The sequence below is a fragment of the Podarcis gaigeae genome, assembly GCF_964106915.1.
Source record: "Podarcis gaigeae genome assembly, chromosome: 2".
NCBI lineage: Eukaryota > Metazoa > Chordata > Lepidosauria > Squamata > Lacertidae > Podarcis > Podarcis gaigeae.
The window spans coordinates 62,188,796-62,203,530 of NC_139679.1; the positions used below are offsets into that span (position 1 = coordinate 62,188,796).

General features: G+C 45.6%; 1 protein-coding gene across 1 annotated transcript; it reads left to right on the top strand.

Annotated features, from left to right (window-relative positions):
* The first annotated feature begins 4,765 nt into the window (after positions 1–4,765).
* LOC310839722 (epididymal secretory protein 4-like) lies at positions 4,766–12,530 on the top strand. The gene is made up of 6 exons (XM_083728647.1): positions 4,766–4,925; positions 5,176–5,312; positions 6,339–6,409; positions 8,700–8,789; positions 10,103–10,204; positions 12,263–12,530. The coding sequence occupies exons 1-6, from the start codon at positions 4,827–4,829 to the stop codon at positions 12,277–12,279; spliced, it is 516 nt and encodes a 171-aa protein (XP_083584773.1). The 5' UTR covers positions 4,766–4,826; the 3' UTR covers positions 12,280–12,530.
* Positions 12,531–14,735: the final 2,205 nt, after the last annotated feature.

Sequence of the window (14,735 nt, forward strand, 5' to 3'; positions counted from 1 at the left end):
GCCATACAGACTACATGTGAGGTCTAAAGTGGGGTCTAAAGTCTTCCAACTACTAACCAGTTGGAAGCCAGCTGCTCCTTTGTGGGCATTGCCATTTTGATGCTCCGGGAGGGTTCCATTGCCTTTGCAGAGTGCATGACCGACAGGCCCAGAACTACTTGGGATGTGTAAATATGCCATGTTCTGTGGTTTGACAGTGGTTTCTGTCACCTTCTCATTTTTCTAGTCTTTAGTTTAGTTCTCCACATTTTCACATCAGGTTTGGAGGGTTTTTAAAAACAACAACAACACAAAAATTTGTGAAGCTGGAACTCATGAAGAACCTAGGTATGCAGGAATGCACCTAAGTCAAGGGTGCACCTTTCCTGCTGAGCAATTCAAGATTGGTCAATTGGCAAAGAAAACACACACACACACACACAGAGAGAGAGAGAGTTGTAGAGGAATCAGGCGTATCTATGCAAACCATTCCTAACGTTGCTGCCCTCCAGATGTTTTGGACTACAACTCCCATCAACCCCAAGCAGCATGGCCATGCCGCCTGGGAGTCTTGCATCCTAAAACATCTGGAGGGCACCAGGTTTGGGGAGGCTCTTCTATGGCATTTTCAGCACTATGGGATATATTGGCTCATTATTTAGTATGCAACTATATCCATATTGTGATCTTCCCCCATTGAAATATTGTTTGGGGTCTTCCAGTGTTGAAAATCAGAAACAAATTATCCTATGCTCTGAGTATCCCAGTTTTATTCACTAGCTGCCTGTTTAAAGGTTTAAAGGTGATAAAATTAATTACTCCTCTGGTTCATCATGAGGCAGTAACCCAATTAGTATGTGGCTAAACTTGGAAGACCAAAGGGAATTGGATTAGTACTGAGAAAGACAAAGAAGCAATTAAAGCACCACTATTACGAGAGACACATTTAATTAACATGAACTGTTTTTATTTTCTTTCAAGTTTGAAAAGCTAGGGAACTGACCTCCATTTTGTGTCTGGAGACTGCAAGAACCCACTCATTGTGCTGACTATGAAGAAGGCAGATGGAAAAGGCCTTCAACAGAACTAGGCATGAGGACTCTCTGAAAACAACAGCACTCCTTTCGGGTGATTTTGGCTAAAGGCTCGTGAAAGGATTTGCATTAAGGGATGATAAAGAATATTGCAATGTTCTCATTGTGGCAAAATCTGGACCCATAAACTCCATTACACCTCAAGAGTAATGCATGCTTCTTCCTAAGCACCCCATAATTTCTCAATTAAATCCTGTCTGGAGGAAGATTGATAAATCCTGATGATTAACATCAATGTAGCCATAATGTGTCAGCCATCCCAGCCACTTTCCCTACAGGTATTTACAGACTGCCTGACAAATGTGACCTGGCATATAAACGGCTAGAAGGTGCCAGCTGCCACTAAAATGCTTTTAAAAAGGACTAGGAAAATGGTCCTTTGTCCCTCATGGATCATCAGAAAACCCTGCAACTGGCCAGCTATGCTGTGTTACTCATGAGGAGACCAGAAGCCTGTTTGTCAGTAACTTGTTCAGGCCATTCTTAGTTGGTGGAGCTATTTGTCTTGTTCAGGGTAAGATAGAGTTAGAGAGCTCCTTTTGCTTTCAGTATTTTGCTTTGCCCCTTTGTTCTCTCCCTTGCCGTTTTCATTCCTAAGAAACATTATGTAATTCGACAAGTTGGGTCTTGAGTTCACAGCTGCCAACTCACAGGCTTGGTGGGGGGGAAAACTCCATGTACCTAAGCCACCTTGTTCATGCTACAGAGCTATAGGAATTGGGGTTGACAGAGAAAAGCAGGCTGCTCTGTTCACTGGGACAGACAGAGAGGTGGGCACCAGCTCTGCTGGCCTTGTAAATGGAGAGGAATCTTGGTGGTGAAACAATTTTATTTTACCTCAGGGAGTGTCAAGTAAACTGGATGCTATCTTTAAGAGTTTCTGGAAAGTCCCAGAATTCCCTCTCATTTGGGGCCTGGAGGAGAGTGATTACCAGGCAGCTTGGCACATGCCTGACCTACTTCACAAGGCAATTGTGTACGGAAGGGCATAATTAGGCTTTCCTAGTCCCCCTTCCCTTCCCTTTACAATCTTGGCATCATGAACCCAGCCAGATCTATGGTGATTTGACTGAGATCAAACAAACTCTTCCCAGTACGCTCACGCTGAATAAAAGATGAAAAGGGGGGATATGTTGGCCTGTTATTGTATAAATTGGGCCCACACTCAGTGCCTTGCCCACCATACATTCATTACCTGCTGGCAAAGTATAGACCCAGTTCCCTACAGTAGTTTAATACACTCTTTGTAACCCCACCCCCCATCCCTGTGGGATTGCTAGCTGGGAATGGGTAAGATAAATATGTCATGTCAGTGCTTCATCATCTTCATTGGTTTTCTGTCCACTGGCCTTGGGTCCAATTCAAAGTGCTGGTCTTAACCTTCACTGCATAGGGCCAGGGAACCTGATGGACCCTGCCTAGACCCATTTGGAGTGCCTTTGTTAGCTGCCCCATCAAATGAAAAACACAGGTGGCTATTAGTGAAAAGGACTTCTCAGTGGTGGCATTTCAGTTCTGGGACATCAATGAAGTTTAATTTGCTTTATTCTGTGGTTTGAAAGCTGCCGGGAAAACATCCTGTTATGGGGCAACTTATAATTATACATAATGAAATATCAATGTGCTTCATTTTGGGCTGGATGATGTTTGTGAAGTGTAAAGCCCCCCCCTCCCCATTACTCATTTGCAAAACTATCATGAAAGAAAATAATGAGTTTACAAAGTGTTCTGAATAGTCCAGGGAACAAAAGGAACAGTGCTGAGGCAAAAACATCCCCCTCACCTTCGATTTCCCCATACAATGGTGATAAGCTCCTGTTATGAGAATCTGGCTAAAGCAATGCCTAGGAAATGAAACTGACAGCGCAATCCTACATGTTTCTACTCAGAATAATAGCCTGCAGGTCTAGAGATCTGTGGGGTTTCCAGTCATTGAGGATGGAGCAGGCTAGGAATGGGGATTTAGGGGCAGAGACAAGACCAGCACACACAGCCTACTCCTGTTGTGATTTCCAATTCAGATATAGCACGAAAACATGGCTCTTTTGAGCTTACTTGAAGGAAAGATGCTTCTGAATACAAGTTTTTGGAAACTGCAAGAGAGGAGAGTGCCATTGCACAGGTTATGCCTGTGTGCATCTCACAGGTATCTGGTTGGCCACTGTGAGAACAGGATGTGGGGGTAGTTGAACTCACCCATTGCTACAACGCCTTCTGTTCTGGATTCTTCCTTGATTTCATTCTTCAGCTCAAAATATACCTGAGTGTTTTGATCAGGGGGGACAATAGCACAACCCCAGTACTGAATTACTGAATAATTCTGTGGAGAAGTTTGCCCTTTGGGGGATTTCTAGCTTGCTGGACTCAGTGTTGTCTTTGATACACAGAGTGGCACCATCTCTGGTACATCCCACTCTTTCCTACAGAGTTTATATCCAGAAATAACTCTGTCCCACAGGTTCTCTGTGCTCCACCAGATTTCTGTTATGCTAACTATATCAATGCTGTCTCCACCCAGAGTGCTACTTAACAGGCCTATTTTTTAAAAAGGGAATTGGTTTATTTGTGGGGTGGGTGGAACAAGGTACATTGCAGCCCATTCCCTGAGCAACTAAGAGGAGTGACCTTCAATGGCAGCCTATAGAGGAATAACATCACTACTTTTGATTTCCTCCCTTCCTACCTCTCACGTACAAAGATCTGGCTGGAGATTTGTCTTGCCCAAGTGGCCATTTGCCATTTGATCGAAGCCTGTGGAGACTCCTTTGTGCTTCAGAAGACGGGAACAAACATGCTTGTTCTCTTGGGATGTTGAGGGGGATGTTTTTGAAGGCTGGCACGTTCCATTCCCGGGTGGGTGCAAAGATAACATGATCTCTGAGGCATTGCCTTCCTCCCCTCACCCAAGTTTGCCCAGAGCTTAAAGACTTACATCTGCCACCGTCCCTTGCCCCACAAAAGAGGTAGAAGGCTTTTCACAGAATGAACTGCTTAGGGTGGATTTCTCCCACAATACTAGATGACCATCTCCCCATCGCTCATCAGATCTATTTTGGGAGCAGGGTGGGTGGCAAGGGATGATCCATATTTCCATTTTGGCACTGGGCTGGGTGTACTAGTTTCAACCCACACCTGATGTTCCACACCTGCTGGTCTTCTGCACATTCCCCTACCTGTGGCAGTGCTGCCACCAGGGGAAGTTTGGGCCTGATCAGGTCCTTGAGGTGGCAGTTCCCACCACCAGCCCCTGGGATGTGTGGTCCAGTGATCTAATATCCTGGATAAGCTTAAGTATTTCATTCTGTGATAGGTCTTCTACTTCTTTTGCTGAAAAGACCACAAGTCATTAAGGGCTGGGCCATCTTGTGGAGATGGGGTGGGGCGGGAGGAGGAGATGCCATGGAGCACCTGTGATCTCTGTACTTGCCCAGGAAGGGAATGTGCCAGCCTTGAACACCCCCCTCAAGAACATCCCCCTCAACAACCCAAGAGAACAAGCATGTTTGTTCCCTTCTTCTGAAGCACAAAGGAGACTCCACCTTGTTCCACACCACAAATAAAACTAATTCCCTTCAAAAATAACCCTGTTCCTCCCACTCTGTTCTTCCCTTTTGCATAAGTTGGTGAGTGGGATGTGCTTTGAAGGCATTTGGAGGCAGATATTTAAACTGGGCTGCTGAAACCCTGGACCATCATTCTCTCCCCCTGCACACGGTGTTCACGGTATAAGAGCAGGAGAGAACCAGCTCCAGGATGATTGCTGTGCTGCTGGTGGTGTTTGGACTGACCCCTGCCTGCATATTTCCTGTCAGTGCTGACATCCCTGTGTACCCAAACTTTGACCCCCAAAAGGTAAGACGTTTACAGACGGGACTTTCAGCCACATTAACAGGATGGGGAAGCCTTACCTAGATAGGATACCCATAGAGCAGCTTTGCTCTTGAGTAAAGGCCTCTCCCCCAGACCCACAAGCTTGGTGATCAGCAAGCTGCCTGATTTTGATACATGCTCCTAGCTCTGGTAGGAAAATGCTAGAGATGAGGTGGTTGCTTGTCAACTTTCTCTGCCCTATAAAATGTCAATCAAAATTCTTCTATTTTAGGTTATCGGGAAGTGGCACCCCATCGGTATTGCTTCCAAGTTGCCTGAGTTGACTGAGTATGATCAGAAAATATCACCGATGGACCTAACAGTGGAGGCTTTGAATGGAGATATGAAACTCACCGCTAATTATTTGTCGTTAGTACCTTACAACTGATACCTCTCCTCCCATCATGCATAGGCTGGGGATTGAACTGGGGTCCTTGTGCATGCAAAGCAGGTGCTCTGCCACTGAGCCACAGCCCTGATTTCCCCTGAAATCATTTTGAGATGCTTTAGAAAGGGCATAAAGTTTCTGGCACTGCCAGTCAGTGTAGACAATATTGAGCTGCATGGAGCAATGTCCAGATTTTGTATAGAGCTGCTGCTTAGGGAAGACTACATGTTTCCCATCCCCTATTGTCTCTTTTTTTTTGTCTTGTTTATCTTAATATATCATAAAGAGCCACTTAGGTTGGGCATAGTGATATAAATAAAAGATTGCTGGAATGCCAATGGAGATATTGAGTAATCCTGCGGAAACCTTTCCTGTAGCTATTGAGAGGGCCACTTAATAATGTACGGTAAAGGTAAAGGTACCCCTGCCCGTACGGGCCAGTCTTGACAGACTCTGGGGTTGTGCGCCCATCTCACTTAAGAGGCCAGGGGCCAGCGCTGTCCGGAGACACTTCCGGGTCACGTGGCCAGCGTGACATCGCTGCTCTGGCGAGCCAGAGCCGCACACGGAAACGCCGTTTACCTTCCCGTTGATAAGCGGTCCCTATTTATCTACTTGCACCCGGAGGTGCTTTCGAACTGCTAGGTTGGCAGGCGCTGGGACCGAGCAGCGGGAGCGCACCCCGCCACAGGGATTCGAACCGCCGACCTTTCGATCGGCAAGTCCTAGGCGCTGAGGCTTTAACCCACAGCGCCACCTGCGTCCCCTTAATAATGTAGAGGCCTCCAAAAAGGCCTGTTCATTTTGAAGGCATTGACCACAACAGGGTGCTATTCCACTTGACACTCCGGCTATCCTTCCCTCTGGTAAACTCTAAGGCATCTTACTGGTACTGTATTCTTCCATCAGTGGCTCTGACACCCTAAAAAATACAAGTAGAGGAGGCAAGGCAAGAAGCAGGCTGGGTATCTGGTTTTGAAGTGCTTTCATTTAGCTCTCTTTTCCAGGGATGGTGTCTGCAAACAATCAGCTCTTGTGTTCAAGCACACTGACAAACCTGGTGTATTCGAATTTCCTGGTAAGTATGAGTGCCATGAGCCACCCTATTACCTGATGACAAAGTATGTTTTGTGATCGGAAGATCCAGATGCTGTGATTTGGGCAAATGTTCAAACATCTGTTCTTTTTCCCATTTATATTCTTCCTTTTGAGTGCAAAATCAAGTTATGAGGAGGAGAGCAATGCAATCACTCACCCACCAATAAGGTTGTTTATTTTAGGAAATACATAACTTGCCTAGAAAAAGGTTACTAGGTCTAGCCAGTGCTTTTTTTCTGGGGGGACACAGGGGTACACATACCCTTAAACATTTTATCAATCTAAGTTTGGCCTCATTGAGGGGGGAGTATTTCAATATGAGTAGGAATATGAGAGGACCCCTAAACTTTTTTTTTTGAAAGAAAGCACTGGGTCTCACTAAACATAAGTAGCCTAGAGAAAACAAAGGCAGCTATGCTTGCTCCATAGTTCTTTGACCCGATGTACTATTTCTGTGTTAGTGGAGTCTGTAACCTGAAGCATCTGTAACCTGAGGTACCGCTGTAACAGGAAACTGCCAAAAACTATTTCTCCGTTTGCCTGAGTTTGACCCACTCAGGCTGACGGTGGCTCTTTCCACCCCCGTGTCAGAAGTCTTTTTCCATCCCAGTGACAGGATCCTTTTAAGTTGCACAACATCAGGAATTGAACCAGGGACATTCCACATTTACCCCCTGAGTTATGGTTCATGGCAGATGGTTAAACCAATGCCTCCACTTCCCAACTTAGGAGGATATGATTTGCCTTGTTGCCATCCAAAATTAATCTTGGGCTTTTCAAAATGGAAGACTCCTGCTTTCTCTTTTGATCTCTCCTCTGCTAACCAGGAGGAACTTGAGTGTTTCACTCAAGGCTGCACAAGGGAGTTCTGGGTTGCAGCTGGGATCTATGTTCTCAGACCTGGGGAGCAGTCTTTGCTTCTTTATCGCAGAATCCCTGGCAGCCAGACAACTGATGTTCATAGTACTGGGAAGAGACTCTGTCACCCTACAATCTTTATCTTGCAACAGATCCTTTAAGCTGCCCTCATATATGTCATCATATATATCATCATATATATCATGCCCTCATATATATCATCCCAGTCTGATTGGTTTTTTGGGTGGGTGGGTGGGTGGGAAAATTAATCATTATTTTGGTAATATTGTGCTCGATGAAGAGTGCTGGAGAACTTAAAAGTTGGCCAGTCTTTCCTGACACCAGGATTGGCTGAAATAAATGTAATGCTCACCTAGAGGTTTTTATTATTTTTGAAATGGACCAACACAGCTAGTTTTTGCTTTTCTAGTGAGGTTCTCCAAGGCCCGCAGGAAAAGTTCTAGTTTAACAGAGCCAGGCAAACAACAACAACAATTTTGTTACTTATATCCCATCCATCTGACCGAGTTACCCCAGCCACTGTGGGTGGCTCTCAACAAAGTTAAGGAGGAGCAGAAGGGGTGGTGAGTTCTCACTGTCTGGAGCCTCTCTGCAACCTGCTTGCTCTGCTACTCTCCAAACAGGGTCTAAGGTCCCCCCTCCTCCCTGCCACATACAGTGGTATCTCTAGGTGTGGACACAATATGTTGTGGGGTGCCGTTTGCACCCCGGAAAGTCCGCAACTAGAGCGGTGCTTCTGCGCAAGCATGGAGTGCACACGGCCATTCTGTGCATGCGCGAAGCGTGCAGAATGCATCTGCAACATGAAGCGAACGCAACATGAAGCGAACGCAGCTAGAGGTAAGACTGTATTGAGAAAGAGGCAAGGAGGTGTCCTTCCTCAAAGCAAGGCCTTCTGGGGAAGGGGTTGAGAGAGTGTCCACATAATCATATATTTCCTATGTAACTAGTCAACATTTACATTTAACTTTAGATTTTCAGCATAGTACTTGCAGCCTTGGCCACACAAACCGCTTCCTTTTAAGAAGGACGCCCTTTTCTCTGGCTCAAGAGCTGGAGGAGTCTGCCATGCCTAACACCATGGCTAAAAGAGGGGAATAGTAAGACAGGGAGCAAGATGAAATGTGTGGGGGTGAAGGAATGGTGATTCCCACTGCCTGCTTTAGGTAGGGCAATCTGTGGCAGTGGACCTGGGCAGGACACTTATTAAGTCATGGAGATTCACCTCCCTTAAAATTCTGAAGATATATTAATGAGGGGGTGGGAGAAAGAATGAATAATTAAGGTGACTAAGAGTGGCTGATCCCCATTTGCCTGCCCCCCCCCACTAACATCCAAGAAATGAGGAACCCGCTTCCTTCAGTTGATATCTTGTGTTGTTTCCTGTATAGATGGTATTGCCCATATCATGGATATTGATTATGAAAAGTATGTCATTATGCACAAGAAGAAATTTGAACATGAAGCTATCTATCTGTCTGGTATGTGTTATGGCGATGGATTTTATTTTTATTTATTAAATACAGCTCTTCACCCATAGATCTCAGAGCAGTTCACAACATAAAACAAACAAACCAATAACCCTCACTCCACCCTGTGGCATATCTGTGGTTCAGCGTAAAAGGATGCTAGTTAGTTAGTGTTGCTGTTTTTCAACTCATTCTTCAGCCACAAAGAAGTTACAAATCTATCTCTCTCTCTCTCTCTCTCTCTCTCTCTCTCTCTCTCTCTCACACACACACACACACACACACCACACACACACACACACACACGCCCTAAAAGTCACAAAAGGAGAATGGGTTGGGAGGAGAGGAAAGAAGCAAGCTCAGTTTCAAGTTCTGAGTTTCAAGTTTTTCTGTGGACCAGCCAGAGCAGGAAAAGTTCAAAGGAAGGAGGCAGAGCCAGTGCTGCTCCTCACTCTGCTGTGCTGAAGGAGTTGGCTCTGTCCTGCCTGTTTCTCCTGCAGTACAGTTTGGTGGCTGGTGGAAGGTTTTGCCTAAAACCTCTGGACGGATACCCTAAGTTTATGGAAGGGTACCCTAAGTTCTGTTCAATCCAATTACGGCTCTAGTTAACATACAATAATAGAATACAAAATTATTGAATATCTTTATCTATACTTATCTGGCTAATATACACCCCCCCCCCTCTTTTTATGCTGTCAGCAGTCACCTGTACTGTACAGAGTTAAAAAGAAGGATAAAAACCTATTTAAAATCTTGACTACAATAATCTTCTAGAATAAAAAGTGGCTAATGGAATAATCAGCCCTTCCCGGGATGAAGGAATATCTTTTTTGGAAAAGGGAGTTGAACCCTAAAGAACGGCCACTTTAGCACTTCACATGAAGATAAAAGGTGTCCCCAAAATAAAAGGAAACAGGGGGCTGCAATATTAACAGTGATCCAGCAGAAAGAGCAGCTACCATAAAGCCTCCCACTAGCAAATAGGGACAGTCAGCACCTGTGTAGGCTTTCAGTTCCTTTGGATCAGACATGGCCAAACATGGCCCTCCAGATGTTTTGGGACTACAACTCCCATCATCCCTAGCTAGCAGGACCAGTGGTCATGGATGATGGGAATTGTAGCCCCAAAACCTCTAGAGGGCCAAGTCTGGCCAGGCCTGCTTAGATCCTCTTCTCTGGTTTCATGGGGGTTCTGTTCCTGTCCAATGGACAATCCAGAGAAGATGGCAAGAATAAGAGACGACTTTGGGTCTCTATAGACATAAAACAGATATTTCAGCCTTTCTGAGAACAACAATTTACTCAACCTTTGCTTGTGTTTGAAGCTAGGGGATCGGAAGTGGGAGGTGACATCAAAGAAAAATTCAAGAAATTAGTTTTGGAGCAAAACTTTCCTGAGGCACACATCAAATACTTTGAGAACGTTGGTAAGGCAACTTGATCTCAATATTTTTTTATTGTAGATGTGTATGAATGTCTCTGTGTGAAACAGAATCTGAGGAGCTATATTTAGTCTCAGAGAGATTCACAAATCTGAATCACCACTACAGTTTGAGTAGAGTGGTACCTCGTTTGCTGAATGCTTCAGAAGTTGAACATTTTGGTTTTCGCCGGAAACCTGGAAATAAATGCTTCCGATTTGAATGCACCTCGGAAGTCGAACGGCTACTGAAGCTCATTTCTCAATTGTCTCAATTGAATTTGCCGACTGCCCATTGCGCCTTGGTTGTCGAAAGTTTCAGAAGTCGAATGGTCTTCTGGAACAGATTACGTTCGACAACCAAGGTACCACTGTAGTTAAATCACTGAAATTAACTGAGGTCTGATTTCCATGCTTAATCATAATTAAAGCACCTGAAGCTATCAGGAATTGAGTGGGGGGTTGATTTGCTAAGGGCAGCAGACAATTTGGACCTAGCTGTGGGAATGGATAAGAAGGAGTTGGTTCTACATCCCTCAGCTGGGGTGGTGTGTGTGGTGGGACTCCAGCAATTCTGGCTCCCGGGCAGGGTCTGTCTAGAGACCAGCTGAGGGACACGGGTGGCGCTGTGGTCTAAACCGCTGAGCCTCTTGGGCTTGCCAATCAGAAGGCAGGCAGTTCGAATACCTGCAATGGGCTGAGCTCCAGTTGTTCTGTCCGAGCTCCTGCCAATCTAGCATTTCAAAAGCACGCCAGTTCAATTAGATAAATAGGTACCGCTGCAGTGGGAAGGTGAATGGCATTTCCATGCGCTCTGCCTTCATCATTGTGTTCCGTTGCACCAAAAGCTGAAGGCAGCCCTGTTTAGGGAAGCTTTTAATGTTTAATAGACTATTGTATTTTAATATTCTGTTAGTAGCCACCCAGAGTGGCTGGGGAAACCCAGCCAGATGGGTGGGGTATAAATAATAAATTATGATTAATAGCATTATTATTTAGTCATGCTGGCCACATGACCTGAAAAGCTGTCTGTAATGGCCTGGTTGGGGACTATCAACTCTGTCTTCGGCTGCCTTATGGGGCTCAGATTCCAGTTAATTAGAATTAAAGTAGCTTCAGTCCCAGCTGGCCACATGACCCGGAAAGCTGTCTGTGGACAAATGCCGGCTCCCTCGGCCTGAAGCAAGATGAGCACCACAACCCCACAGTCACCATTGACTGAATTTAACTGTCCAGGGGTCCTTTACCCTTACCTTTCTACCTAGTTCCCATCTCTAGTTGATGGCCTGGTTAGGACTAGCAACTCTGTCTTTGGCTGCCTTATGGGGCTCAGATTCCAGTTAATTAGAATTAAAGTAGCTTCAGTCCCAGCTGCAAGGAGGCAGCTTCCACTTGGCTGGAGACTGGAAAAAACCCAGCCCAAAAGTTACGCATGGAATGCTGGCCTAGGTGGCTATCATATTTGAAGGTTCATATTCCCCCCAAAGACCTTAGTGAGGACCCGTCCTTCCTGGCCACATATCAAAACCTTTTCTTGCTGCTGTCAGTATACTTGGCTGCTTCAGCTCTTTGGTTTTTACACCTCTGTGTTGTTTATTTTATCTGCTCTTCTTTCATTGGCATAAATTTTTATAGGGTCTGTTTCCCACCCCCAAAATTTCTGCATTTCTTAACTGTGTTGAGTGGCTCAGTTTTGAACTAGAATGGTGAGACCCATTGAGGCAAATAGGACACGGTCCCACCAGCCTTAGTCTGCCTCTAGGGAGTCTTCACATGCCCACCTTCTTACTGACCACCAGCCAAGGAGTGGAACTCCTTGAGAGCTTCCTCCTTCATCTCAGTGTTGCCCCTGTAGAGCTCAGTAGGTGGGGCCCTCTCATTGGCTGTGGTTGCAGCTGTCATTTGCTCTGGCTCCATCTGCTGTTGGTCTCCCTGCCTCCCATGCCACCAATCCCAATGGGCATCATCTGCCACTGATTCCAAATAAAGAAATACATATGAGTTGCTCACATTTTCTTCCTCCTTACCACTTTCCCTGACACTCTTCTCTTCCTTTCTCCCACAGCACAATGCACTCCATAAGTTGCTTAATAGCCAGATATGGCATTTCTCCATATATATTTGCAGCATTGGTTAATAATCAGAAACACCCAATAATCATTACTCTTTCTGGATGGTGGAGATGATGATGACTACGGATCAATGCCTCTGTCCACTCACCACTCACCATTTCTGGCTTGTAGAAATTGATGCAATTAGAACATCAACGTCTATGGGTTCCTCCCTCTCCTGAAACTATTTTAGAAATAAATACATTGCTTAGATCTTGCAAACTTTGTCAGAAGCATTATTGGAAGACAAAATGGTAGAAGATAAACATATATGAACCTATCAAGCAGCCAAAGCACCTGCCCAGCTGTAGAGGTTGCCAATATGGTTCTCCAACTTTGGCCATCCATGCCCATTGGCCAGGCTGACTGGGACTGATAGTACTGATGGATGGAGTTCAACAACCTATGAAGCTCACCATGTTGGCCACCCCTTGTCTACTCTGCATTGGGAGTAGCTCTCCAGAATCTTGGAATGAGAAAGGCTTTGCCCATGACATGCTTTTCCTTTAATTGGAGGTGCCAGAGAGAGGCACCTCCTGCATGTAAGCCAGTGCTCCACCCATTCCGAAAAACCTTGGAATGAGAACCGTGGAAAGGGAAATGGGTACAGAAGGGCGAGAGAATATAAGTGAGAGTCTGGTTGTAATTCAAAATAGAAAGACTGATGGAGAAAGGTGAGAAGAGAAACCGAGAGGGACAAAATAGCAGGGCAGAGAAGAAAAAGGGGAAGAGGAAATAGAATAATAAAAGAATAATGTAATGCTCAACTGCCTAAGGCCTGGACAAATATAGATGTTTCAACCCCAATTCCTTGAGAGAGAAGGTTTTGGCAAATGACATAGCCAATTGCCTGTGTTGCAACCCTCCATACCTGAGTGGCTGCAGAAGCATTACAATTAAATAATTTAAAGTGGATTGGTTACATCTTACTAGAATCATAGAATCATAGAGTTGGAAGAGACCACAAAGGCCATCGAGTCCAACCCCCTGCCAAGCAGGAAACACCATCAGAGCACTCCTGACATATGGTTTAAGCCTCTGCTTAAAGACCTTTAAAGAAGGAGACTCCACCACACTCCTTGGCAGCAAATTCCACTGTCGAACAGCTCTTACTGTCAGGAAGTTCTATCTAATGTTTAGGTGGAATCTTTTGTCTTGTAGTTTGGAACCATTGCTCCGTGTCCGCTTCTCTGGAGCAGCAGAAAACACCCTTTCTCCCTCCTCTATGTGACATCCTTTTATATATTTGAACATGGCTATCATATCACCCCTTAACCTCCTCTTCTCCAGGCTTGAAAGCAGGCAGACCCCGATTGTAATCCAAATGGCATGACTAAGTACTCAAAAGCCCCCAGGGAGGTGAACATGGTCATTTTCCATTCGTCCCCCTCCCTTATCCTAATCAGATTATATGCTCCCCTGAGGTCCAACTTGGTAAAAATCTTTCCCCGCCTCACACGTGTCAAAATATCGTCGATCCTGGGCATTGGGAAAGTCACGGGTTCTGACACCAGGTTTACGGCCCTGTAATCCACAACTAATCTGGGCTGATTAGTCTCTTTTTTGTCCACAAAGAACACGGGACTGCCCCCCACCGCCTTGGATTCCCTTACGAAACCCCTCTTCAGGTTTTTGTCAATAAACTGCCGCAACTCCTGCATCTCCCTGTCGGACATGGCATACAGCTTACCCACCGGTAACTGAGCCCCTGGAAGAAGGTTGATTTGGCAGTCAAATGGTCTGTGGGGGGGGCAGTCTGTCTGCCTCCCTCTCGCTGAAGACTTCCTTCAAATCTGCATATTGCGGTGGCACCTCCCTTTTTTGCTCCAGGGCCACCCCAGCTACCTTGGCCACAGTCATCCTTGGTTCCTTCCCTCCCAGACAGTGTTCTAAGCAGTAAGCTGACCCAAAGGTGACCGACCGCTGATGCCATGACACTACTGGGTCATGTATTGCCAGCCAGCTCATTCCCAGTATTATTGGGGGTCCTGCCAGCGTGGCCACGTGAAAGGCAATGGTTTCCGTGTGCCTGGAGACACTCATTCGCATTGGCAATGTCTGGTGTGTCACTTCCCCTCCCAGGAGTTCCCTGCCATCGCTGGTGTTCACCTGCAAGGGAAAATCTAGTGGCAACAGGTGGAGCTGATGCTCCAGAGCGAAGTCTCTGCTGAAGAAATTACATGAGCTGCCAGAATCTAGCATGAATGCCATCTTACTTACATGAATGGTAATCTTACTATGAATGCCAATTTCACCATTCCTTTCATTTGGTGCAAGGATTTTATTTTAAGTAGAAACAGGAGTCCGCTTTTGCACCTACACATAAAAACACACCACTTTTATTTGTTCTCCAAAACATGGAGGGGAGGAAGAAGGAAAAGTGGGACATTCTGGGATAAAATCAGAAATGGCTTCTGTAATTCCAGG

What these genes read in the sequence shown, in the direction of transcription:
- LOC310839722 (XM_083728647.1), top strand. Translation starts at nt 4,827, where the DNA reads ATGATTGCTGTGCTGCTGGTGGTGTTTGGACTGACCCCTGCCTGCATA. An exon ending in CTCACCGCTAATTATTTGTC is followed by an intron (nt 5,313 to 6,338) that starts GTTAGTACCTTA and finishes TCTCTTTTCCAG; the next exon opens with GGATGGTGTCTGCAAACAAT. An exon ending in TGGTGTATTCGAATTTCCTG is followed by an intron (nt 6,410 to 8,699) that starts GTAAGTATGAGT and finishes TTTCCTGTATAG; the next exon opens with ATGGTATTGCCCATATCATG.